General features: G+C 45.1%; 2 protein-coding genes across 4 annotated transcripts in view; one reads left to right on the top strand and one right to left on the bottom strand.

Moving 5' to 3' along the window:
- The window catches only part of LOC115159600 (tight junction protein ZO-2-like), a 40,223-nt gene extending 26,694 nt beyond the window's left edge, over positions 1-13,529 (top strand). For both annotated transcript variants that reach the window (XM_029709474.1, XM_029709473.1), the window contains 15 exons: positions 44-186; positions 3,290-3,374; positions 3,549-3,699; positions 3,876-3,984; positions 4,093-4,312; positions 4,418-4,599; positions 4,847-4,942; positions 5,163-5,242; positions 5,427-5,637; positions 6,507-6,607; positions 9,211-9,438; positions 11,550-11,651; positions 11,759-12,049; positions 12,212-12,297; positions 12,457-13,529. In XM_029709474.1, the coding sequence (XP_029565334.1) occupies positions 44-186; positions 3,290-3,374; positions 3,549-3,699; positions 3,876-3,984; positions 4,093-4,312; positions 4,418-4,599; positions 4,847-4,942; positions 5,163-5,242; positions 5,427-5,637; positions 6,507-6,607; positions 9,211-9,438; positions 11,550-11,651; positions 11,759-12,049; positions 12,212-12,297; positions 12,457-12,619 (2,248 nt within the window). In that variant the 3' untranslated portion in view covers positions 12,620-13,529. The remainder of the gene's footprint in view (positions 1-43; positions 187-3,289; positions 3,375-3,548; positions 3,700-3,875; positions 3,985-4,092; positions 4,313-4,417; positions 4,600-4,846; positions 4,943-5,162; positions 5,243-5,426; positions 5,638-6,506; positions 6,608-9,210; positions 9,439-11,549; positions 11,652-11,758; positions 12,050-12,211; positions 12,298-12,456) is intronic.
- On the bottom strand, positions 13,256-25,817 carry LOC115159601 (amyloid-beta A4 precursor protein-binding family A member 1). 2 transcript variants are annotated; one of them, XM_029709475.1, is made up of 13 exons: positions 25,359-25,817; positions 18,809-20,788; positions 18,280-18,483; positions 17,484-17,523; positions 17,136-17,281; positions 16,611-16,643; positions 16,400-16,483; positions 15,951-16,166; positions 15,627-15,806; positions 15,138-15,350; positions 14,690-14,809; positions 14,427-14,567; positions 13,256-14,200 (listed from the first exon to the last, which is right to left on the bottom strand). In XM_029709475.1, exons 2-13 carry the CDS (start codon positions 20,717-20,719, stop codon positions 14,129-14,131), a joined length of 3,360 nt encoding a protein of 1,119 aa, XP_029565335.1. In that variant the 5' UTR covers positions 20,720-20,788; positions 25,359-25,817; the 3' UTR covers positions 13,256-14,128. The 2 variants fall into 2 exon arrangements, with proteins under 2 accessions (XP_029565335.1, XP_029565336.1); XM_029709476.1 differs by having other exon boundaries at positions 15,951-16,163.
- Positions 25,818-26,481: the final 664 nt, after the last annotated feature.

Genomic DNA, 26,481 nt, shown 5'->3' with positions numbered 1-26,481 from the left:
GTAGAGTTTGAGAACCATAGGATTCTGTGTGCGTTAACATCAGGGAGGACCCACCAAGTAGGCTGGCTAAGATGGGCGCCATGCCAACACCGTTCGCCATGCCGGCACGAGTATCAGATAGAGTTATGGAGGACACGCCCCCTCTGCCAGCAGAGAGGAAGGAGTCCCGCCCAGAAACGCCCCCAGGTAACTACAATGCCTTTAAACAAATGAATACGATAGATACAAATTTTATCACATTTACCTGTTATTATATAACCAGTATCGGGTAACTTACACCTTGGGCTGTACCTTATTACCGGCAGTCATGTCATAACCGCAGTTCATTCCACGTGACCATTGAGTCACGGTAGTCTCCTTTTATGCACTCTGGACATGCGTTGGTAGTACCCAACTTGTTAATGGCCATCAGGTCACTAATGGTACTCAGGACTCTACTGTCCCTCTAACATTTTTACATTTTAGATTTTAGTCATTTAGCAGACGCTCTTATCCAGAGCGACTTACAGTAGTGAATGCATACATTTCATTCATTTTTTTCTCCGTACTGGTCCCCCGTGGGAATCGAACCCACAACCCTGGTATTGCAAACACCATGCTCTACCAACTGAGACACACGGGACTAACCACTCTGACATCAATACAAATGTATTATTATGCATCCTGGATGGGCCGGTTATTGTCTACTATGCTCCAAACATCCTATTAATGAGTCTGTGAAAGAACTTATCGGCCTAGGCCAGTGGTCACCAACCTTTTCTGAGTAAAGATCACTTTCGCAGCCAAAAGGCAAGCCGAGATCTAACTCTTAGATTTTTTTTAAACATCACTTTAAAAATGTAACATTAACCTAATAAAAACAGTTCTGTAGGAATTCCATTTGTGCTGTAGGCAGGCCTAGTACATTATCACAGAATATTGGCGATATGCCTGGCCTGCCAATATTGTTCTTCTCAGACCTTATTATATTTCAAAACTCAAGCTTTGATAACAAAATAGATCAGTTGGTGTAGCTCTGATTGAAAAAATTAGCATTTTTATTTTACTGGACTGATGGTACCTGCATTTGATGGTCATGGTGCTTTCAAGACTCCTGGGAACTGGGTAAAATCACAACGTCCGTGATGTTCAAGTCGGAAAATCGGGGCTCTAGAAAGGTGCCAGAGTTTCCGCCTTGGAATTCCGAGTTGGATGACTGCTCAAAACGGTTTTGCCCAGGCAACTTTTTTCAGAGTTCCCAGTTGTCTTGAACGTACTGAAGTCGGGAGATGTCCGAGTTTCCAGTTGATTTGAACATGGCATTAGTCTCTGCAGAGGGAGGGAGAGAGCAGCAAAGGGTCAGCCTCTCAAAGTCCCTGCTCTCATTCCTTTCCTCTGGTGAGACTGACCAGAGAGAGGGGATACAGTCTTCCACCTGATGGCGAAACTCGAGTCGCACTGCATCTGCCTCATGCACAAATTCATGTTGTTCCTATGACCAGAGAAAGTGAAATATTCCTTGATATTAAAATGGACACGACAAGCTGTTAATAATACAAACGCAGGGCTATCGATACACTTGGCTACTCATTCATTTCTGCTGCGGAGCAAGTGGGAGGGAGAAGGCCTTTTATGTTTTGTAATAAAGACTGTGTTGACAGTGCCAAGTAAAACATTTAACATTAACTCACTCATAAAAACAGCAGCTCTTTGCTATATTCTTTGAAGTCTCTCTCTGGTCATGGTTTTAAGTTATGAAATCTCACATGGGCTAGTATCAAACTTGTAGGCGCTGTGATTTGAGCTTGTTTGTTTCAGACAAATAAAATGGTTCAAAATGGGGACACTTTTCCAACCCGGTGCGCAGGGCTTCTGAATCAAGTGCACCTACTGCTAACAGTGCAACATGAACAATAAAAAAGGAGCGCAAGCATTTATCATTGGCTTTTCTACAGCGATGTTTGGTGATCGACTAGGAATGCCTTGAAGATCCACCAGGTCTGTGCAGGGCAACAGTTAGCCTACAATTATAGTATATTTGATTTGGAGTAGCCTAGTAATAGGGCATTTTTTATATTTTCATAATTAAATGAATAATGACCTTTTTAGCTACAGAATATCTCACCACTGTGCGTTAACATCGCTCTCTTTAATTCCTTTCTCCACCGCAAAGTTGAATTATGGAAACATGTTAGGCCTACTAGGGGGAAAGGGGCATTCAGTTGTACAACTGAATGCCTTCAAGTGAAATGTGTCTTCCGCATTTAACCCAACCCCTCTGAAACAGAGAGGTGCGGGTGGGGGCTGCCTAATCGACGTCCGTTTTTGGCGCCTGGGGAACAGTGGGTTAACTGCCTTGCTCATGGGCAGAACGATAAATGGAGTAGCCTACCTGCATGATTGAACAAACCGGTGGGAAAGTGGTCTCCGTTGGCTATTTTGTGCATTACATGTCATTTTTTTCCCCCTGCCACTCTTCCTGCCCATTTGATAATGGGCTGTTCTAAATCGAAACTCATTTTACAAGACAAGATTAAATTGAGAATAGTCTGATGGGTGAAAGTAGGACCTCTTGATGTGAGAACAGCATGTGCAGCCTGAAGCAAGGAACAGAGTGCAATTTCTTTATTTTTTATGTTATCAAATCATCAATAGCTTGTAGTTGCATCATGCAGCCCATATGTTTTGATTTCTAAGACATTAAGGTTTGTATCCTTCACAACTAAATTAGCAAAATAACTATAAATCTAGGGTATAGGACCTGTTTCAAGTGATCACTTTTACACTTCATATGCTCACTCGCTCCAGAATGGGAAAAATTTTATTCAGCACAGTTCAATTACATTCTTCTTACTATAAAATCATATAAAATAATCTCACTGGACTGATAGCATATCTTGTCTGCTAAATGAACAAGCCTATGGCATGGTGCATAGCCAGATAACATACAGTAGGCCAACTCATTCTGTTCTTCTGAAATACATGTTCATTATATCAAAATGTTTCTTCATACCTGCATAAAATAAGTAATGGATTTGTGATGGTGTATATTACATTTTATTTAGATTTTTTTTTAATGTAGATGTTCAAAAAACATCCGTGGCTTGTATGGGTGGAGGCTTGGCGATGCTCAACATCTTTATGTTAATTACCGGTGAATTACCGAGAGACTGGCTGGCAGTCTTTTGCATGACAATAACCGGCGGACAAAATTTCATGACCGTCACAGCCCTACTTACACCTCCATCATAGTAATGCTAAAAGAAGCACACAATCACTGATCTGTCTCACTAGGATTTTCTTTTTACAGCACCGGTAGTCAATGTTGCCCCAAAAGTCCACGCTGCCCCAAAGCTGCCACTGAGGCCAAGCATAGAGGACCAGGACATATACGGGTGAGTCATCGACTTTACATGCACAGTGTGTTGGTTCCTCATCTACAGAGAATGTGTCTAGGGTGCAGATTCTGTTAACTCAACAGTGTAGTATACTCTAAAGTAGATTATGTATAGAAATGTACAAATGTTATTAACTTGTCATTTGTCTTAAATGTATTATGTGTTGTCCAGCCCCAACACGGGGATGGTGCGTTTCCAGAAGGGAGACAGCGTGGGGCTGAGGCTGGCGGGAGGAAACGATGTGGGAATCTTCATTGCAGGCATTCAGGAGGACAGCCCTGCAGAACAGGAGGGCCTTCGCACCGGGGACCAGATCATGAAGGTAGGGGAAGGGTTAACTCTTAGTCTAATATCATTGTTTGATCTGTGTCACTATATGAATAGCATGTCTTTGTCTGATTTATGTGTTTCCTGTGTGTCATGTTTGAAACCCCTTCGGTCTGTTCATGAGTGCTTTACGTGATAGATCTAATGTTATGTCTTTGTCTGTTTGTCCAGGTGAATAACATGGACTTCAGGGGCATAGTGCGTGAGGATGCTGTCCTGTACTTGCTGGAGATTCCAAAGGGAGATGATGTCACCATCCTGGCTCAGAGCAAACCTGATGGTGAGCAACGCCTTCACTCTATAGATTTAAGGCAAGTCTGTCATATTATTTCAGGTCATATTGCAGGTGAAGTAATTTGAGGTTTGTGGTGTGTGTTGTCTGTTCTAGTCTATAAGGACATCCTGGCATCGGGTAGGGGGGACTCTTTCTTCATCAGGACCCACTTTGAATATGAGAAAGAGGTTCCCCAGAGCCTGCCCTTCTTCCGGGGGGAGATCTTCAAGGTGACGGACACACTCTATGACGGCAAGCTTGGCAACTGGCTGGCCATCCGCACTGACAAAGACAACCAGCTGCTGGAGAAGGGTATCATCCCCAATAAGAGCAGGTGTGTGTGTGTGTGCTAGTATGTGTGTCAAGGATTATGTGTGTGTGCGTGCAATGATTGGTAGTTGGTGCCAATTTATGATGCATGGGGTTCTCTGCTTCTCAGGGCCGAACAAATGTCAAATGTGCAGAACGCCCAGAGAGGAACAGCCAATGACAGAGGAGACTTCTGGAGGTTGAGAGGTCAAAGAGCGGTGAAGAAGGACCTCCGTAAGAGCAGAGAGGACCTGACTGCCATCTCTGTCACCACACGCTTCCCTGCCTATGAGAGGGTGGTCTTACGAGAAGGTAGGTCACCCAAGGCAGAAGACTCCTATCTCCTGTTGTGGTGTGGTCTAAGAGCCACTTGACTGCATAGAACAGAGTAAGATCAAAAAGGACATATCAGAACACTAAACCTTCGTTTGAACTTCCTAACTTCAACTGAATGTTTCTGAAATGATTCTTAATTTTCCCATAATGGTCTGCACTAGACCGCAAGTAGAAGTCTATTCCAGATGTGAGATACTAACTGTGTGTCTGTGTTGATCCTCAGCTGGCTTCAGGAGACCAGTGGTTGTGTTTGGGCCCATCGCAGACGCAGTCAATGAGAAACTGGGAAACGACTTGCCTGAAGAGTTTGTCATAGCCAGTAAGTATGGTGCCTCTAACTTCTGCTTTTGGATGAATTTGCATCATGTATTTACGTTAGGTGCGCTCTATTTTATCATTTTTTATTTCAATGCAAATTTCTCACCCTTCGCTGACCAGGCAAGCTAAATTGAGCTCTGCCTTATTGCTTCTATGAGCGTGTGTTTATGTGTGTGTCTGGTTTTGGTGAGAAGCTGATGTGTTTTTGTTTGCCCACGCAGAGACTGAGCCCAAGGATGCAGGCACTGAGAAGTCCTCCGGTGTGGTGAGACTCAATACCATTCGACAGATCATAGAACAGGTGAAGACAACCACCATCTTCATCCTAATCATTACCGTCCTCTTCATCACCATAGTAATATTCCTCATTCTTTTGAACACGGCAATTCTCATTTCCATCATACTCCACCTCACCTTACTCTTCTTTCACTCTCATCATCTTTTCCAGCCTCCCCTCACATTGACCCTCTTCCTTGTCTCCCCAGGACCGCCATGCCCTGCTGGATGTAACTCCCAAGGCGGTGGACACCCTGAATTACACCCAGTGGTACCCCATCGTGGTGTTCCTCAACCCGGACAGCAAGGGTGGCGTTAAGACCATGAGGAACCGCCTGGTGCCCGGCTCCAACCGCAGTGCCCGCAAACTCTACGAGCAGGCGGTCAAACTGAGGAAGACCTGTTCTCACCTCTTCACTGGTCAGTCACACACACACCAGTGGCAGTCGGTGCCGTTTGAGATTAGGGAGGATTTTTTTAATTTTATTTGTTATGAGTGTGGTGTTTCTTTTACAGCATATTAGATGAATGGCATTCATATTCCATTAATCCAGCTCAATGTAACAGTGATAGGTTTAGGCTACTACATGATACTCTAATTTTCCTTATACCCATCATGAGGTTGCTACAACCTAGCCTATGAATGAAAGTTTACAATGTAGGTGCACAGGTCGAGAGAAAATTGGAGTAATCAAGGTGACAGACAGTGAAACATTCAATACCGCATTGCACACTCTTGCCTTCATCTAACTGATAAGGGGTGTCATCGTTAGTCAAAAACAGTTGCAAAACGAGTTTCTATTTGACAAATTCAGGTAGGTCCCTCTGTTTCTTTCCATATGCTTCCGTTTAAAAAAATGCAACAGAATCGGTGGAATGAATAAACCCACACACACAGTTCAATTTCGTAGCAGCCACATACAGCGTCACTTTACTCGTTGTATAATTCCTTCTCGCATATACGCGCTATCCTCATCTCACATTTTCCTTCCACTTGTGGACTTCTGTGCACACCACAACAGCTGCCTGTGACCAGGTGCAAAAACCTCTTCAAGCCAAACCCTCATACCATAACCATTACACTGCCTACATCGTTGTCACTATATTAACGTTATAGTCAACAAACTATGACTAATGCGTTAGTAAACACACAATCCAATTCATGTGTACAATTATACAGTACAGTGTACAGCAAGCAGTATTGCAGTTACACTGGTGGTCCCCGGTGGCAGTGTTGGATAGCCAGGGTGGCTACTGTGCCAATCTTTCTGCTTTGTTTCCATGCACAGCGACCGTTGACCTGAACTCAGCCAATGACGGGTGGTACGGGAGTGTGAAGGACTCTATCCGGGCACAGCAGGAGCGGGCCGTGTGGGTCTGTGAGGGCAAGGTAAGCTCTGTTTATGCTTAGTAAATGTATACAATATATACAGTGCATTTGGAAAGTATTCAGACCCCCTTCCCTTTTTTCAAAATTTTGTTACGTTAGTCTTATTCAAAAATTGGTTGAATTCATTTTTTTTCCTCATAAATCTACACACAATACCCCATAATGTCGAAGTGAAAAATGTTTTTCGAATTTTTGGGCAATATATAAAAAAAAAACCGGATTAATTACATAAGTATTCAGACCCTATGCAATGAGACTCAAAATTGCGGTCAGGTGCATGCTGTTTCCATTAATCATCCTTGATGTTTCTACAACTTGATTGGACATGAGGTTCAAGGAATTGTTTGTAGAGCTCTGAGACAGGATTGTGTCGAGGCACAGATCTGGGGAAGGGTACAAAAACATTTCTGCAGCATTGAAGGTCCACAAGAACAGTGGCTGCCATCATTCTTAAATGGAAGACGTTTGGAACCAACAAGACTCTTTCTAGAGCTGGCCACCCGGCAAAACTGAGTAATTGGAGGAGAAGGGCCTTGGTCAGGGAGGTGACCAAGAACCCAATGGTCACTCTGACAGAGCTCCAGAGTTCCTTTGTGGAGGTGGGATAACCTTGCAGAAGGACAACCATCTCTGCAGCACTCTGCCAATCAGGCCTTCATGGTAGAGTGGTCAGACAGAAGCCACTCCTCAGTAAAAAGCACATGACAGCCTGCTTGAAGTTTGCCAAAAGGCACTTAAATGACTGACCATGAGAAACAAGATTCTCTGGTCTAATGAAACCAAGATTGAACTCTCCTGAATGCCAAGCGTCACATCTGGAGGAAACCGAGTACCATTCTTACGGTGAAGCATAGTGGTGGCGGCATCATGCTGTGGGGATGTTTTTCAGCGGGAGGGACTGGGAGGCTAGTCAGGATAGAGGGAAAGATGAACGGAGCAAAGTACAGAGAGATCCTTGATTAAAACCTGCTCCAGAGCGCTCAGGACCTCAGACTGGGGCGAAGGTTCATCTTCGAACAGGGCAACGACCCTAAGCACACAGCCAAGACAATGCCAGAGTGGCTTCGGGACAGGTCTCAATGTCCTTGAGTGGCCAAGACTTGAACATGAAAATAGCTCAGCAGCGATGCTCCCCATCCCACCTGACAGAGCTTGAGAGGATCTGCAGAGACGAATGGGAGAAACTCCCCAAATACAGTTGTGCCAAGCTTGTAGCATCATACCCAAGAAGACTCGAGGCTGTAATCACTACCAAAGGTTCTTCTTCAAAGTACTGAGTAAAGGGTCTGAATACTTAAATGTGATATTTCAGTTTAAATTAGCAAAAATGTAAAAAATAAAAAACGGTTTGTTTTGTCATTATGAGATGAGGGGTCGGGAGACACTAGCCCCGTCCGACGATACCCCCGGACAGGGCAAACCAGGCAGGATATAACCACATCCACTTTGCCGAAGTACAGCGCCCACACCACTAGAAGGATATCTTCAACCACCAACTTACTACCCTGAGACAAGGCCGAGTATAGCCCACGAAGATCTCCCCCACGTCACAAACCCAAGGGGCGCGCCAACCCGGACAGGAAGATCACGTCAGTGACTCAACCCACTCAAGTGACGCAACCCTCCAAGGGACGGGATGGAAGAGCACTAGTAAGCCAGTGACTCAGCCCCTGTAATAGGGTTAGAGGCAGAGAATCCTTGTGGAGAGAAGGGAACCGGCCAGGCAGAGACGCAAGGGCAGTTCGTTGCTCCAGTGCCTTTCTGTTCACCTTCACACCCCTGGGCCAGACTACACTCAATCATAAGACCTACTGAAGAGATGAGTCTTCAATGAAGACTTAAAGGTTGAGACAGAGTCTGCGTCTCTCACATGGATAGGCAGACATTTCATAAAATTGGAGCTCTATAGGAGGAAGCCCTTCCTCCAGCTGTTTGATTAGAAATTTGAAGGACAATAAGGAGGCCTGCGTCTTGTGACCGTAGCGTACGTGTAGGTATGTACAGCAGGACCAAATCGGAGAGATGGGTAGGAGCAAGCCCATGTAATGCTTTGTAGGTTAGCAGTAAAACCTTGAAATCAGCCCTAGTCTTTACAGGAAGCCAGTGTAGAGAGGCTAGCACTGGAGTAATATGATCAAATTTCTTGGTTCTAGTCAAGATTCTAGCAGCCGTGTTTAGCACTAACTGAAGTTTATTTTGTGCTCTGTCCGGGTAGCCGGAAAGTAGAGCATTGCAGTAGTCTAATCTAGAAGTGACAAAAGCACGGATGAACTGTTTTGCATTTTTGGGCAAAGTTTCTGATTTTTGCAATGTTATGAAGATAGAAAAAAGCTGTCCTTGAAATGGTCTTGATATGTTTGTCAAAAGAGATCATGGTCCAGAGTAACGCCGAGGTCCTTCAGTTTTATTTGTGATGACTGTACAACCATCAAGATTAATTGTCAGATTCAACAGAAGTTCTTTGTTTCTTGGGACCAAGAACTAGCATCTCTGTTTTGTCCGAGTTTAAAAGTGAAACATTTGCCACCATTCACTTCCTTATGTCTGAAACACAAGCTTCTGAAACACCAACCTGCATCTCTCTGTCTCTTTGTGTTTCTCAGTTGGACGCCTCGGAGGAGGACCTGGATATCCATGACGACCGCATGTCATACCTGTCAGCGATGAGCGCTGACTACCTGAGCATGGACAGCCGGCTGACCAGCGACTACGAAGACATGGCCGATGAGGGCGGTGCTTACACCGACAACGAGCTGGACGAGCCAATGGACGAGCCCCATCAGCTGGTGTCGGCAATCAGCCGCTCCTCAGAGCCCGTACTTACAGAGGAGGTGGGCTTTACTGCTGTCAATTACTATCACGCTCATTCAGTGTCAGAGAGAGACTGGCATTTCTCTGTCCATCAACCTCCCTGTTAAAGGTGCACTGTACAGAAATTGCTCTGCCATTTTCTGGTTGCTAAAATTCTAATAGTTTGCTTATTTCAGTTTGTGACATAAGTACCATCAAAAATGCTGTGAATCTTATTCATTACCAAAACATTGCATTTTCAACTGTTTGAAGCTGGTGTACAAAACTGAAAGTAAAAGACGAAAAAACTAAACTTAAGACCTGGAAGCATAGAAATAGCGCACATAGAACATATCTACCACATTTTGACTTGCTTTCAATAAGAGTGACAGACCTATAACTGGTATTTCTATGTGAATTTGGACGGACCGGCCAAAAAATTCCATATTGACAGATTATTGGAGTATACTTAACGCTGCAATCTCCCATTGTCAGTCAAAAATCTTGACTAGTTGTGTTGAACTAGTCTGTTTTTGTTGACATAGTGGGGGGAAAAAGCATTTGATCCCCTGCTGATTTTGTACGTTTGCCCGCTGTCAAAGAAATGATCAGTCTAATTTTAATGGTAGGTTTATTTGAACAGTGAGAGACAGAATAACAACAACAAAAATCCAGAAAAACACGTCAAAAATGTTATAAAAGGATTTGCATTTTAATGAGGGAAATAAGTATTTGACCCCTCTGCAAAACATGACTTAGTACTTGGTGGCAAAACCCTTGTTGGCAATCAGAGGTCAGACGTTTCTTGTAGTTGGCCACCAGGTTTGCACACATCTCAGGAGGGATTTTGTCCCACTCCTCCTTGCAGATCTTCTCCAAGTCATTAAGGTTTCGAGGCTGAAGTTTGGCAACTCGAACCTTCAGCTCCCTCCACAGATTTTCTATGGGATTAAGATCTGGAGACTGGCTAGGCCACTCCAGGACCTTAATGTGCTTCTTCTTGAGCCACTCCTTTGTTGCCTTGGCCGTGTGTTTTGGGTCATTGTCATGCTGGAATACCCATCCACGACCCATTTTCAATGACCTGGCTGAGGGAAGGAGGTTCTCACCCAAGATTTGACGGTACATGGCCCCGTCCATCGTCCCTTTAATGCGGTGAAGTTGTCCTGTCCCATTAGCAGAAAAACACCCCCAAAGCATAATGTTTCCACCTCCATGTTTGACGGTGGGGATGGTAATCTTGGGGTCATAGGCAGCATTCCTCCTCCTCCAAACACGGCGAGTTGAGTTGATGCCAAAGAGCTCCATTTTGGTCTCATCTGACCACAACACTTTCACCCAGTTGTCCTCTGAATCATTCAGATGTTCATTGGCAAACTTCAGACGGGCATGTATATGTGCTTTCTTGAGCACGGGGACCTGGCGGGCGCTGCAGGATTTCAGTCCTTCACGGCGTAGTGTGTTACCAATTGTTTTCTTGGTGACTATGGTCCCAGCTGCCTTGAGATCATTGACAAGATCCTCCCGTGTAGTTCTGGGCTGATTCCTCACCGTTCTCATGATCATTGCAACTCCACGAGGTGAGATCTTGCATGGAGCCCCAGGCCGAGGGAGATTGACAGTTATTTTGTGTTTCTTCCATTTGCGAATAATCGCACCAACTGTTGTCACCTTCTCACCAAGCTGCTTGGTGATGGTCTTGTAGCCCATTCCAGCCTTGTGTAGGTCTACAATGTTGTCCCTGACATCCTTGGAGAGCTCTTTAGTCTTTTGCTTCTGTGGACAGGTGTCTTTTATGCAGGTAACAAACTGAGATTAGGAGCACTCCCTTTAAGAGTGTGCTCCTAATCTCAGCTCGTTACCTGTATAAAAGAGACCTGGGAGCCAGAAATCTTTCTGATTGGGAGGGGGTCAAATACTTATTTCCCTCATTAAAATGCAAATCAATTTATAACATTTTTTTATGCGTTTTTCTGGATTTTTTTTGTTGTTATTCTGTCTCACTGTTCAAATAAACCTACCATTAAAATTATAGATTGACCATTTCTTTGTCAGTTGGCAAACGTACAAAATCAGCAGGGGATCAAATACTTTTTTCCCTCACTGTGCGTATGTATATCTGTTGACATATGTACATCCTTCCCCTCTCCAGAGAGCCCATCCTGCCCCCATACCTCGTATGAGGCGATCAGGGAGCAGAGAGGTGCTGAGAGACCCCAGTCCACCCCCCTCCTTCGTCCCTGAGCCCCCCAAGGTGAGACCCCTTGAAGCCCACCATCACCTCTCAATCCCCTGAAGCCTAACTCTGACCCACATCTTGCACTTAAGACTTACTAAGGTTACTATCCTCTCCTATTGCAGCAGGTGAGGGTGCAGTCTCGCGGGGGCTACGACTCCCACTCCAGTAGCACCATTAGCAGCGACACTGCCGGGGGGCCCAAGCCAACCCCACCTCCAGTTGCCCTCAAGCCCACTGTGGCCCTTAAGCCCACTCTGAGGGCACTCAACCAGTCATCTGAGGACCACGCTGTCCCGGAGGGAGAGGACCCGGCCAACCGCTCCTTCATGGGCAAGGTGAAGGCCTTTGAAAAGATGGACCACCTGGCCAGAGCCCAGAGGATGCTGGAGCTCCAGGAGGCCGAGCAAGCACGGGTCAGTACTACTGATAGTGGAAACTAAGTATAGATAATAATGCTTCATAATCATGTCATTTTTCTGGTCCACTTTGCATTGCATGTACCCAAAGGTATATTCAAGTGTGGATGTTGCCTTCTTAGATTGTAATGTATGTAATATCCTGATCTCTGACTGTAGCTGGAAATAGCCCAGAAGCATCCAGACATCTATGCAGTCCCAGTGAAACTACCAAAGCCCAACCACAACCGCCCACAGCCAATAGGGTAAGTTCGTATATGAACCTTGTCTGTCACCACACAAATTAGCATTTTTACTGAACTTTCCACTGCCTGTCATAGGTTTTTTTTTTTTTATGTTTACAGACTTGATGCACAACAATCAGAATGAATGAAAATGTCTCTCTCTCGCTCTCCTGTGTCCAGCTCCAGCTCCAACCCGGAGCCCCAGACCCCATCCTCCAGGCCTCCGTACTCTGAGAGCAGGGGTCACTACGACGACGAGGAAGAGTACCGCAGACAGCTGGCCGACCAGACCAGACGAGGCTACTACAGTAACCCCCAGAAATACAAAGACACTGAGCTGTAGGACAGACAGACCCACCTATCGCACCCTTCCGTTCTCACCCAATCAGCGAGGCCCTCGCTGTGCTCACTCAAACAGCCTAGTGTTATGGTTGCCTATCTGAATCTTTGGCCCGACCTAGTGGCAGGAGGATATATCCCGTTCCTTGTGACCACTAACCAAGTATGTGTCCTTACCTTGACTATTAGTTTGCCACACTATGTGGATGGTGACTCGGCATTTTAACCTCAATGTCTACCCTGATGGGTAGTGTTTGATCTTCACCCTCAACCCCTCAGTCATATCTGCCCAAACCAGTGGAGTCTGAGTACCCTGTCTTTTTTATGTATAAACCTTACATTTGTGTATATATTTATCTTTATACATGTTATACATCTTAAGCATTCTTTGTTACATTAATACAAATGTATTTGGACGGACAGAATATTCTGTCTACTGCTGCTCTATGGTCTGCTAGTGGTGGAGAATCTAGCCTTTATCCTTTTAAATCATGCATTGCATTCCCTTTTGATTTACTCTACACTTGGACATTTTGTCTCCTTAAATACTAGAGATCAGCACATACAAAGTGCCTTTAGCTCTGAAAGTGTAACAATGTCAGATCACTGAAAGAACAAACAAGCAGTCAACACTTGGCTCTCAGAGGTGATGGGCAAAACATGCCAGTTTACTTCTCTGTATTAGCTGCATACATACAACCTGAGACGATCACATTTTTATGGCATATACAGTATATACGTTTTCTTTTTTTTACCATGGTGTATAGGAGAGTGACTCTTACTGTCTTTAACATGTCTGTTGCTTTGCTCTACGTGTCTGTGTTCCTCAGGCTGCTGAAATAAATCGACTGTAGTCGACTGGAGTTTAACTTTCTCAAACAAATACACATAAATAAATAACTTTTTAACTTTCACTTGTGTCTTAGTTCATTCTATAAATAAAGGTGACAGTGCTGTGCGTACGTCTAACGCTGGCTCAAGCAGGATGGCTTCTGGGAGTTAATTCAACCAGGTGCAAATTATAGCATAGCTGCAACATCTAACATCTAAGGACATTGCCTTTGCAGAGTTACATATTTGTACATGCAAGCCTGAATTTAAGTGTTGTTTTTTTCTTGTCCAATGACAAGCTCACATTTTGGTTTCCATGCCCCCATGGAGACTGTTTGTATGTGTAGTATTATAGTACATTCATAGGACCCTGAAAGACAATGTATTCCTTGCTCTTTGTTTTTCTTAAATATGCACATTAAATTCAGTTCTTTGGTTATTGATCAAACATCACATATATACTCTGTCTGGTAAATTAATCTGTGCCTTCAGCGATGCACTTGTCATTCATATGTATAATGAAAATAGATTCAGATTAAGGCAAGTCAGTGCTGAGAAATGGGGGGGAAAAAAACATTTCAAGCATTTCAGTGAGTGTGAAAATCAAAGAATACATGGTTAATAAATAAATGGAAATAATTGAATAAAATGGAAGTAAATCCTCTTAATGTGGACAGCATTTTCAGATGTAGACTGGCTGTTCTTGGGCAGTCAGCAGACGGTACATGGCTGCAGGCATAGTCTTCATGTGGATCTGCAGCACAAAGAAATCACACAGGTTGCATGATCAGACATGCTACACAGCCGAGCATGAGGCTTCCTACCGTTCTCAACTCAATAAAATCCCATTAATTCATTGTAGCACCATTTACAGATTAAATAAGGATTATTTCAACTCATTACTAAATTGTCTGAGTTCAAATAGTTGACCCTCAACCCTGGACTGTAGTACATTCTAGCTGTTTAGTGTCTTCTCATACCTCTCCCACTGCATTAGACAGGATGTCAACAATCTTCTCATGAGGCGTAGCCACCACACTCTGGCCGTTGATCTCAATGATGCGATGACCGACGCGGACCCCCCCTCTCTCAGCAATGCCCCCCCTCATCAGGCTGCAGATCTGTAGAGGGAGGAGAGAGGGACACAAACAGCTGATAAAGAAAACTACAATTATGTTTAAAAAAAGTGTGTATATTATATATAGGGGACATCTGTATTGGTTTCTATTGTCATGGTACCCACAATCCCATTCTGTACGCTGAAGCCCAGCTGGTATCTGAGGTCTGGTCTGCGGATCAGCACCATGGTGACAGGGGGACACCTGACGATGTTCAACTTGATCCTGCACTGGGCCTTCAGACCCTGGAGAGTAGAGATGGACATTTAGGGGAGGATTGTAACAGGAGTTAACAGCCAAGACGAGGGAAAGACATGCAGATGCTTGCAGAACTGCCTGGTCAAGCAGTCAGTCAATTGTTTGCAATGTGTGCCGGCTTGCATAGGGGCAGACTAGATTAAGGTTGACAACCATGTATCTGCATTTTCAGCAGTCATTTTTAGCAGACAATCTTATCCAGAGCTCTTATCCTGTGCAGAAATGCACAGTTGGGCTCCAGTGACACAGAAAGGGAGAGGATACTGTGGAAAAAGACTTCAGGAAACACAAAAAGAGAGAAGGAAAAACACTGACCTTAATGATACTCTGGCAGGTGGAGAGGGGCAGTCCAACCAGACTTGTTCCATTGATGGTCATAATCTGGTCACCAATGTTGAGTCGACCAGACTTCTCTGCTGGCCCAGAATGCATCATGCTAGCAATGATGACGGTGGGCAGGATAGAGCCCCAGCCTGACTCCACTATGACCACCCCCAGCATCTCTCCCTTATGCTTCTCGATGTTAACCTGAGGTAGGATACACAGAACAGTAAGACATACCACTACTTACACAATTATGGTCAATGCAACTATGTTCACTTGAATGCCTTCATGGTTGTAGTTAGCATTCTGACTGCAATAAGGACGGAATTTGTGCATCTATTTGTTACATTAACAAGAAAGGTTGCGTGTATTATAGGTCTACCTTGTACTGTATTAAAAGTAATTGACATACCCACTATAGATCTAAAATCCCATATCAATCAAGCACAACACTGGCCTGCCACCTAGTGGTTGACTCACGTCTCTGCAGTTCTCTGACTTGGAGAAGTGGATGAGGTCATCGTTGTACATGTCCTGAGTGTTGAGCAGGTCGCTGTACTCCCTCTGACTCAAGTCCTCTGGGTCGATTCCATTGGCCCGCAGGAACTCCTGATATGCCACACTGAATGCCTGGCCAATGGACTGAGCTATGAGCTGGGCCTGGACAGAGAGGAGAGGCATCATACATGCCTGATGAATACAAAAATATGCACATATCACATATGTCACACAATTTCTACATCGACACACTTGTGTGAGTCAAACGGATAATTTGTAAACACACACATACACGCACACACTTACATCCTCTGACTCAAACACGTGGCAGATCATCCTGTACTGGGGAAGGTCGTCACGGACAGGGCTGTTGGTGTGGTCAGAGTGGTCAGTGGTTTGGTTCAAGTTTTCCTGAGCGCTCCTGGAGCGCACCATCTTCCCCCTGGCCATCAGCACCACCATGTTGCCTATATCAGCAATGTAGGAGATGGTCCTCAGAGGCAGGTCCATCATGGACTCCTGCTAGGAACACAGGATAAGGACATGGTTATGTGGCTGTAGAGGGAAAGAGAGGTGTTTGGCAGTATAGTATGTGGGTGTAGTTTAGGTGTGTGTGGTAGCAGTGACTACTGGTGAGAGGTAAATTTGATAACTTGTAGTGTTGGATTTACTAATACTATAGATTGTTTGGTACCTGCAACATAGTGTTTGCTATCCTTGAGTCCATGTAAAGGTGAATAGTATACAGTATTTACCTGAGTGTCTGCGTTCAGCACTTTGATCCTCTGAGTAGACATGAAGAGATCCACTTCAGTGGAGGAAGGAACCTCATCCTCAGTCTGCACATTTAGGGAGAGAGGAGAGCAGCATTTCAACAACATGAGACTTTAATCACAACAATAACAGACAAGACTTAGTTTTAATAATAAAAAGACACAACAAACAGCCGTAACACTGTCACTGTACCTTCTTTCTGTGTTTAGCTTGCTTTTGGGCGGTCTGCCGTATGGAATAGCAAAAGCAATAGACCGAGAGAGATAGAGAGAATCAGAGAGAGCGTTCAAAACAGTGCTTAGTAAAGAACAGTAAGATGGGGCATGTGTGATGTTAGCTGTCTATCACATCCGACAAAAGTTATTGGTCCAGAGGTTATAAGGCAAACATCCTCAAAAGTTGTCCCTTTATCAATGTGATATGAGCACACCTCAAGAAACAGACAGCATGTGTTAACAACATACACTAACTGACAGGTGCCCTAGGCATTCTTCAATGCTTGTTTATGGACATTAAATAATGTTATTTGGCAGATCTATCAATAACTATTCAGTAAAAATGTAATGCACATAATTATATGAATCTAAGGACATGAGAATTATTATCTATGAAAATCTTACCTCCTTGTTAGTGGCCATTTAAAAGATTGAAAAAAGGAAAGGAAAATGAGGGAAGAGAATTGGGCCCTAGTTGATATGACCCCCATGTGACTCTCACCCTGACACGGCTCATAGCCTCCTGGGCCTGCTGCATGCGGGCACTCTTAGTGGGTGTCCTCTCTGACAGCAGGTGGGTGGAGCCCAGGTAGCTGGCTGCAAAGATGATGCCATCGATCAGGTCCTCTGGGTCACATGGCCCTGGGACTATAGACAAGACGGTCATTGAGGCTGGGTACAATCAATAGTCATCATAAATTACAATGTCTGTACATCAGTGAAAACATACCACTGCTCCTGACTTGTTCCATAATGTCATTTGAATTCCTTCATACCACAGCAAAGCTTTGTCTCCAAGAATACACTCCTTCACCTGTCTCACTAATAATCCCCCAACTGAGACACTCACCTTCCACATATGAGGGAAAGAAGGGCATACTCCTCCGGATCTGAAATATGAATATTACTGTTATACATCAGTAATGGTGAAGACAGTAACTATAGAATAGCACTTCCTTAAACCTCAGTCATCTCTTTTCAGAGTAGTGCGTTCATCATGAATCTTGTAGAGGCAGCTCTGCAGAGTGGTCACTAGCTGGCACAGCCACAAAGTCATAAAATCTGACTTAAACCTAACCCTAACCTTAACCCTAACCTTAACCACACTGTTAACCCCAATGTCTAACCTTAAAGGGATACTTTGGGATTTTGGCAATGAAGCCTTTTATCTACTTTCCCAGAGTCAGATGAACTCGTGGATACCATTTTTATGTCTCTGTGTCCAGTACGAAGGAAGTTAGAGGCAGCTTCTCAGGACAATGCTAACTAGCAATAGCACGATGACTGGAAGTCTATGGGTATCTGCGAGCATGCAGACTTCCAGCCATTGTGCGAATTCTACTTCGAAATTGCACTAGTGCTAGTTAGCAACTTCCTTAAAACTGCACACAGGGACATAAAAATGGTATCCACGAGTTCATCTAACTCTGGGGAAGTAGATAAAGGGCTTCATTGCCAACATCCCAAAGTATCCCTTTAACCTTAAATTAAGAACAAAAAGTGATTTTTGTTTTCATGACTTTTTACAATATAGCCAATTTTGACTTTGCAGCTGGCCTAAGGAGAAATCGCTCGGTTCTGCCTCCAGTACAAGACTCATGATAAAACGTCAACCGCATTTGAAACAGTGCACAGCAGTCACTTACCTCCTCAATCGATGGAGGCCTAGGCGGTTCCTTCTGCTCTCTATGCTCCCTGTGCTGTACCTGGTGTGTTCTGGAGGACTCTGCCCTCACAGGACAGACAGGCTCTGGGACTTGCGCCAGAACTTGGGCTGGGGATGGTACTGGAACACAGACAGGGACTGGAACTGTGTCGCGAACTGGAACTTGGGTATAGTGTGAAGGTGACTGAGAGACGGGCAGTAGGAAAGATTAAGAAATACATAGAGAAAACTTCAGTTAATGATATTATTGATGTTTTCTGGTGGCACATTTAAACAGATCTGAGTAAATAACATTATTGCCACTGTGTTGTTCCCTATAATTTTTGTTATTGTAAGATTTTATTTTAAACAATACAAAACATACACATACAAACAACTACATCACACCTGGCCAGACCCCATGCTCACACACCCATAGAGTTGTTCACTATTATCAATGATGCAATGATCACTGACACAACTCAACTATGTAAACACTTCATAGTGATCTAGAGCTGCTTCATACTCACACTCACGTTGCCTCCCGGTGGCTTCTGTGGGGAATACTCCTCTTCAGTAGGACTGACTTCCTGTCTCATCACCCACACAGGCTCTATGGGCTGGTCAGGAGTGTAGGGCGATCTCACCGTCTTAGTCTTCACCTCCTCTATGGCCTCTCGGATGTCCCTGATGGCCAGAGAGATGGCAGTCCCTGATCCCCTGACACTGTCCTCTGAAAGGCCTTCTGCTGGAAGCCTGAGCTCCCTCCTGGCCTTCTCATCCTGTAACTCGCCTGAACTAGGCTGCCCAGAGCTGGGACACTCTGACTGGGTTTCACCCTGAACGTACCTGGGAGGTGGCCCCAGGCTTTGAGAGCTGGAGCTTTCTTTAAGGCTGTCGCCCTCCCCATCAGATGTAGTGTCATCGTAGTGGTGCAGTCTTGAGCCAACTGAGCGACCCTGCCAAGGGGGGCTGGTCTGTGGTAACCCCACATCCCTACCTGGCCAGGAGGCATGGGGTTGTGGATCAGTGGGGGGCTCAGTGCTTGGAGCTCCCTTATAAACATGCTCCCTCTGTCTACAACTATAGGGCTCTGGGTAGGGTTCTGCATATGGATCATCAGGGTCGGCCTCAGATCTCCTGTGGAGCTCTTTGTCTAAGTCTGGATAATTCATCAATTTCAAGGGTTCAGGGAAAGACTGGGGGTAGGATTTTGCGTAGGGCTCTGTGTAGGATTCTGTGATGGATTCTGACTGTGGGTAGGACTCATTATAAAATTCTGCATAGGTCTTTGGATACGAGTCTGTGAAGGTGAAGGATTCGGAATGGGACAGTGGAGAATCAGTGCAGCTCTCATCGTCAGGCATTATGTCAGTGTCGTGGGTGGGGCTTGGGCTAAACTCATCACTACATTGGTCCGAGAGCTCAGACTGAAGTGGAGGGGGCGAGAATGGAGATGGAGAGGTAGGTGGTGATTGGCGAGGAGGTGGGCTCAGGGACGGAGCCTCCATGCTTAGAGAGGCAGCACTATCAGTGTCAGAACAGTGGCCATTTGTTCCATCTTCCTGGTTGTCCTCTCCCAAATCCCTCTCTCTTTTGTCCTCTTCTCCCAGACTTGTCTCTTTTAGGTCCCCTTCTCCATGGCCCCCATGCTCCTGGTTCCACTCTAGGTCTGTCTGGATGTCAAATCCACTCTGAGCACTAACAGACTGAGTTATGGATGAGCTGCACCCTTCCTCCTCCTTCTCCTCATCCTCCTGAGGCTGGGGAGACTCTCTGTTGGTAAGGGGTGGTGGCAGCTCTTGAGGAGGGATATCAGATGCAGGGGGACATGGTGTGTGGTGTGTTGGCGTAAGAGTACCAGCAGTAAGGTCAGGTGCTCCACTGTCCTGTGTGTGGTGGGGTGGAGGGGAGTGCAGGAGGTGCCGCTGCTTCATTGCTGCTGGACCAGTCCTGTCACTCTGCTCAGTCAGAGAAGCGTCAGATGACCATTGATGTGGAAACGGCGGGTCGTGGATCTCTTCGAAGTCTCTCGGCGTCTGTCTCCGTCTGTGAACTCTGACCCTGGGCTCCCCCTGGCGGCGGTAGTGGGCCACGCCAGGGCGGGGCGGCTGGGTGTGGCGAGGAGGCTCCATAGCCACTCTCTCCCCCTGCCTGGACAGGCCCTGCCCTGAGGGTGAACGCCTATGGTGCCGTGGGGGGCCGCGGCCCGAGCCTTGGTGCGGAATAGAGGGATGATGATGGTGGTTGTGATGAAGATAAGGATCCTGCCCGTCCTGACCGAGCATTTGGCAGGGTCTCCAACTTCTCCGGACAGGGACCCCCTCTCCTCCGCCTCCTCCTGCTGTGCCATTGGGCTGCCTGTTTCTGGGAGCAGCTGGAGACTTCTGCTCCTCCCCCACAGCATCACCTAGCCCCTCCCCCTGCTGCTTGTGGCTCATCGCTCTGCTGTAATCTGTTTACATATAGAACATGGTCCTTCTCCAAAGAAACACCAATCACAGCACTGCCTGCAGAGAGACAGGAAATTCATGAGAGCAGATAGGTCATAGTTCAGGGGTCTGGATGAAACAGCAGGGTCATCTACAAACAGGAGAATGGGATTGTGTTTTGAGAGTGAGTGATAGAGCACCACTGTGGTTATGAAGTATGTCTCACTCATCCAAAATCCATTTTAATGTCAATTCTATCTTCAATTTCGGTAAAATAAAAATATTGAGATTTGCCAATACCCCACACATCTACATACAGTGGAGGAAAAAAGTATTTGATCCCCTGCTGATTTTGTACGTTTTCCCACTTACAAAGAAATGATCAGTCTATAATTTTAATGGTAGGTTTATTTGAACAGTGAGAGACATAATAACAACAAAAAAATCCAGAAAAACACATGTCAAAAATGTTATAAAATGATTTGCATTTTAATGACGGAAATAAGTATTTGACCCCTCTGCAAAACATGACTTAGTACTTGGTGGCAAAACCCAAATCACAGAGGTCAGACGTTTCTTGTAGTTGGCCACCAGGTTTGCACACATCTCAGGAGGGATTTTGTCCCACTCCTCTTTGCAGATATTCTCCAAGTCATTAAGGTTTCGAGGCTGACGTTTGGCAACTCGAACCTTCAGCTCCCTCCACAGAGTTTCTATGGGATTAAGGTCTGGAGACTGGCTAGGCCACTCCAGGACCTTAACGTGCTTCTTCTTGAGCCACTCCTTTGTTGCCTTGTGTTTTGGGTCATTGTCATGCTGGAATACCCATCCACGACCCATTTTCAATGCCCTGGCTGAGGGATGGAGGTTCTCACCCAAGATTTGATGGTACATGGCCCCGTCCATCGTCCCTTTGATGCGGCAAAGTTGTCCTGTCCCCCTAGTAGAAAAACACCCCCAAAGCATAATGTTTCCACCTCCATGTTTGACGGTGGAGATGGTGTTCTTGGGGTCAAGGGCAGCATTCCTCCTCCTCCAAATACGGCGAGTTGAGTTGATGCCAAAGAGCTCCATTTTGGTCTCATCTGACCACAACACTTTCACCAGTTGTCCTCTGAATCATTCAGATGTTCATTGGCAAACTTCAGATGGGCATGTATATGTATTCTTGAGCAGGGGGACCTTGCGGGCGCTGCAGGATTTCAGTCCTTCACGGCGTAGTGTGTTACCAATTGTTTTGTTGGTGACTATGGTCCCAGCTGCCTTGAGATCATTGACAAGATCCTCCCGTGTAGTTCTGGGCTGATTCCTCACCGTTCTCATGATCATTGCAACCCCACGAGGTGAGATCTTGCATGGAGCCCCAGGCTGAGGGATATTGACAATTCTTTTGTGTTTCTTCCATTTGCGAATAATCGCACCAAATGTTGTCACCTTCTCACAAAGCTGCTTGGCGATGGTCTTGTAACCCATTCCAGCCTTGTGTAGGTCTACAATCTTGTCCCTGACATCCTTGGAGAGCTCTTTGGTCTTGGCCATGGTGGAGAGTTTGGAATCTGATTGACTGATTGCTTCTGTGGAAATGTGTCTTTTTTACAGGTAACAAGCTGCGGTTAGGAGCACTCCCTTTAAGAGTGTGCTCCTGTATAAAAGACACCTGGGAGCCAGAAATCTTTCTGATTGAGAGGGGGTCAAATACTTATTTCCCTCATTAAAATGCAAATCAATTTATAACATTTTTGACATGTGTTTTTCTGGATATTTTTGTTGTTATTCTGTCTCTCACTGTTCAAATAAACCTACCATTAAAATTATAGACTGATCATTTCTTTGTCAGTGGGCAAACGTACAAAATCAGCAGGGGATCAAATAATTTTTTCCCCCACTGTAGTACAAAGCACACACACACACAGACACAGAATGTACACTGACAGATAAGAAGCTGCAGGGCTCCCTATTCTCCAGGGTAAAACCTAAATCCCATGCGATTCATCTGGGTGTGTTTAATCTCAGGTATATTCTCTGTGTACCAGCAGCAGCACCACACCACACCACCACAGCACAGCAGCTGGCATGAAAGAGGAGGAAGGACAAAGCCCCAACACCACCGACCTGAAAGAGAGGAGGCTGGGCTGAATCCTGAACTGTATGCTCAGTGTACAGAATTTTGATGTCACGACTTCCGCCGAAGTCGGTCCCTCGTTCGGTCGGCGTTCGACGTCACCGGCCTTCTAGCCATCGCCGATCCACTTTTCATTTTCCATTTGTTTTGTCTTTGTCTTACATACCTGATTTCAATCCCCCCAATTACCTGTTCATTATTTAACCCTCTGTTCCCCCATGTTTGTTTGTGAGTGATTGTTTCTATGTAGGTAGGTCCGTTATTGTGGGCTCTGTTTATGTATTGCATTTATTATATGTTGAATAAAATATGTTTATTTACTCTTATCTGCTGTCCTGCGCCTGACTCCTATACACCAGCTAGCTACACATAGACCTCCTGACAATTGATGTCTGGACTCTGGATAGATTATGCAGTATACTCAGCATCAGTATACTGACTTCAAAGTATAGTATAGGATTAGCTTTCACAATTTTGCAGGTACAGTATTCTGTAGCTTTAAGAGCTATAGGCTTCTATACTCTATGAATTAATGAGAGTAACTCAAATGCAAATTGGATGGATACAGAAAGCAGAGAATGTACAGATTTAATAACGGCTGGATAGCTGAATGGAGACTAGGGGCAGAGGTTAATGCAGAACCTCAGGATGAAGTAATCTTAGTGCAGGCAGAAACCGACAGAGAGGAGGACAGAGTGCAGATGATATGTTCGATTTATGCCCTTTCCCCGGTGCTTGGTGCTGCTGACTTGGCGGGCACCTGGGGGGCAGTGCCCGGGTCACAGATGGTCTGGCTGTGGGCAACATGGGCCAGGCAGCCGGGCCGGCGGAGGGAGCTGTGACCTGTGTACTGCTCCTCCATCTGTCAGGGCTCCAGTGAAAGCCCCAGGGAGGGGATTAACCAAGCCATTAACTCACTGATTTTACACTAGCCTAACACACACAAACACACACACACGAGACAAGGCCAATGTTAAAACAGTGTTTACATGTAGCATCAATAGGTCTACTGGTTACATTTTGATGACATGTTTATTGTTTCAGCAGGATTAGATTAATGTATAAGCAAGGTGGTGTGATGACTGACAAAAGCTTATCCAAGTCCCACGTTTCATGGTCGCAGGCAGGACATTTTTAAAAAGCTGCCTGAACGTGAGGAAATGAAAAGGGTGGGACAGCAGGTACCTTGTGACAAATACTCTTCTTTTCATTGGAAGCAGCCCAATGGTAGGCTATGTTATTCATGCAATACAATTGCAGTGACGACCAGCATTATATGAGACAAATTCAAATAGAAAATACAAATAATTGCCATTTCCTAAAACTATACTGAACAAAAATATAAAAGCAAAATGTAAAGTGTTGGTCCCATGTTTCATGAGCTGAAATAAAAGACCCCAGAAATGGACATACACACATAAAGTTTATCTCTCTAAAATGTTCTCTAAAATCCTTTGCCAAGATAATCCATCCACCTAACAGGTGTGGCATATCAAGAAGCTGATTAAACAGCATGATCATTACACAGGTGCATCTTGTGCTGGGGACAATAAAAGGCCGCTCTAAAATATGCAGTTTTGTCACACAACACAATGCCGCAGATGTCTCAAGTTTTGAGGGGTTGTGCAATTGGCATGCTGACTGCAGCAATGTCCAACAGAGCTGACGCCAGATAGTTAGATGTTAATTTCTCTACCATATGCCGTTTTAGAGAATTTGGCAGTACTTCCACCCGACCTCACAACCACAGACCACGTGTAACCATGCCAGCCCAGGACCTCCACATCTAGCTGCTTTACCTGTGGGATAGTCTGAGAGGGAGGGGGTGGTGGGGGGTTCTGAGAAGTATTTCTGTCTGTAATAAAGCCCCTTTGTGGGGAAAACCTCATTATGATTGCTGGGCCTGGCTCCCCAGGCCCACCCATTGCTGCGCTCCTGCACAGTCATGTGAAATCCATAGATTAGGGCCTCATGCATTTACTTCAATTGACTGATTTCCTTATATGAACTGTAACTCAGTAAAATCTTTGAAATTGTTGCATGTTACGTTCATATTTTTGTTCAGTATTAGTTATAGGCCGATGTGCAATAACGTGACTTTTCAACCGCGATATGTCCGGAGTCCGGACAGAACAGTCACTATTCTATGGGATGAGAAAGCGCTCTCCCGATTCTGTCATCCTGTGTCACAGCCCAAAAGGAAAGCAAACAGTAATTTTGGCGCTCGATCCTGTGGTTAAATAATACATTTTTGTTATTGACAACTGCACTACGAATGGACTGTCGTCATATTTAAAAAACAGGCACCTGTCTGAATGTCCGACGACGATGAAAGGTTATACAATGTGACACATCTCTAATGAAATTATCCATCTGCCAGCTGCTTTTGTGGTCAAATAATCGGCGCCACCGGTAGACTACCATAATCCATTCCATTCTATATACTACAGACGGAATGCGGTCGACATGCCAGTCGCTGTCATGTTAATCGTTGCCCTATATTCTGGATGATAAATATAATCTTACCTGTTCGTCAGTAGGAATGGGTTGGTCGCGTAACAATCCGTTTCACCATTTTTGCTGGTCCCTCTGTCCCTTCAGACAATTTGCATGGATTAGGCCTGAGCGGTCAACTCCTCCTGATCGTGACATCAGAGCGGATTACCGACGCACAAAGCGCCTTTAAAAGACTGCTGTGTTTCAACATAATATTTACGGAGCTGCACCGGCCGTATTCCGCCTCTTCGTAGGCAACGCTGCTGTATGCGCTGCACCACTTTTTAGTGAGCGCAGTGAGATATCAGAGCCCGCCAAGTCTACCCCTGGGGCTGAGAAACACCTGTGTAAACTAAACAGAATATCCACACCACGGTGTCAACCACACAAAACAAGCTATTCAAGGACACTCGCTTCCTGCATTTTATCAGAATATACTAGGCTATATATAGGCTGTGGGCTACGTTATCTAGGGAGAACATTATTCCCTAGAACGCACTCCCACCTCAGTCACATGACTCTCTTCACCGTAACAGAGCTGTCGTGTTACCGTGACAACACGTGACTGAAGATACTGATGTGAGTAGTAACCATGGTAATGGTATCCAATCTTTGATCATCACCCCTCCCCCAGTAGCGGTGTGTGGGTAAAATCATTGGGGAAGCCAAGCCAGGAAAAATGTGCCATATTACAACCTATGTTTTGTGATCATTGCATGTTTGCTCTATAACCTGTTAGTTCATATGCCTTGACACCGTGATATTTAGGGCTAAGGCTGAGAGACAATAACAAGACGCAGAATAAATTCAACCACACCTGTGTTTCATCACATAACCAGAGAGCAACCTCTGTCTGGTGAAGTACAGACAGAGGTTGTATGTTACAAACAGTTACATGACCTACAGCGTGGTCAAGCAAGTTCATTTTTCTGTCATTTTCAAGACTACTATACGTGATTTAGAATCACGAGTTAACGCAAGTCACAAAGAAAACAAGAGATCTCTCCACTATTCCAGCTAGCATCATTTAAACGTTAACATTTCAACCTCATCAAATCACCAATACTTAGGTCTATTACAGTGACAACTAAAATATCCCTAAAACAATTTAGTTCAATCAACATAAGCGAAATATGATGTGGCTGTCCATGCT

The sequence above is a fragment of the Salmo trutta genome, chromosome 23, assembly GCF_901001165.1.
Source record: "Salmo trutta chromosome 23, fSalTru1.1, whole genome shotgun sequence".
Classification (NCBI taxonomy): Eukaryota; Metazoa; Chordata; class Actinopteri; order Salmoniformes; family Salmonidae; genus Salmo; species Salmo trutta.
Note: the sequence above shows the minus strand (reverse complement) of the source record. Positions and strands in the feature narration are given on the sequence as shown.

Excerpts from the sequence above, each read along its gene's own strand:
- LOC115159601 (XM_029709475.1), bottom strand. The coding sequence starts at position 20,719 with ATGAGCCACAAGCAGCAGGGGGAGGGGCTAGGTGATGCTGTGGGGGAG. Across the intron at positions 18,484-18,808 it reads CACCGGGAGGCAACGTGAGT|TCACCTTCACACTATACCCA; the intron begins GTGAGTATGAAG and ends CCCGTCTCTCAG. Across the intron at positions 14,810-15,137 it reads CCTGCCAGAGTATCATTAAG|GGTCTGAAGGCCCAGTGCAG; the intron begins GTCAGTGTTTTT and ends TCTACTCTCCAG.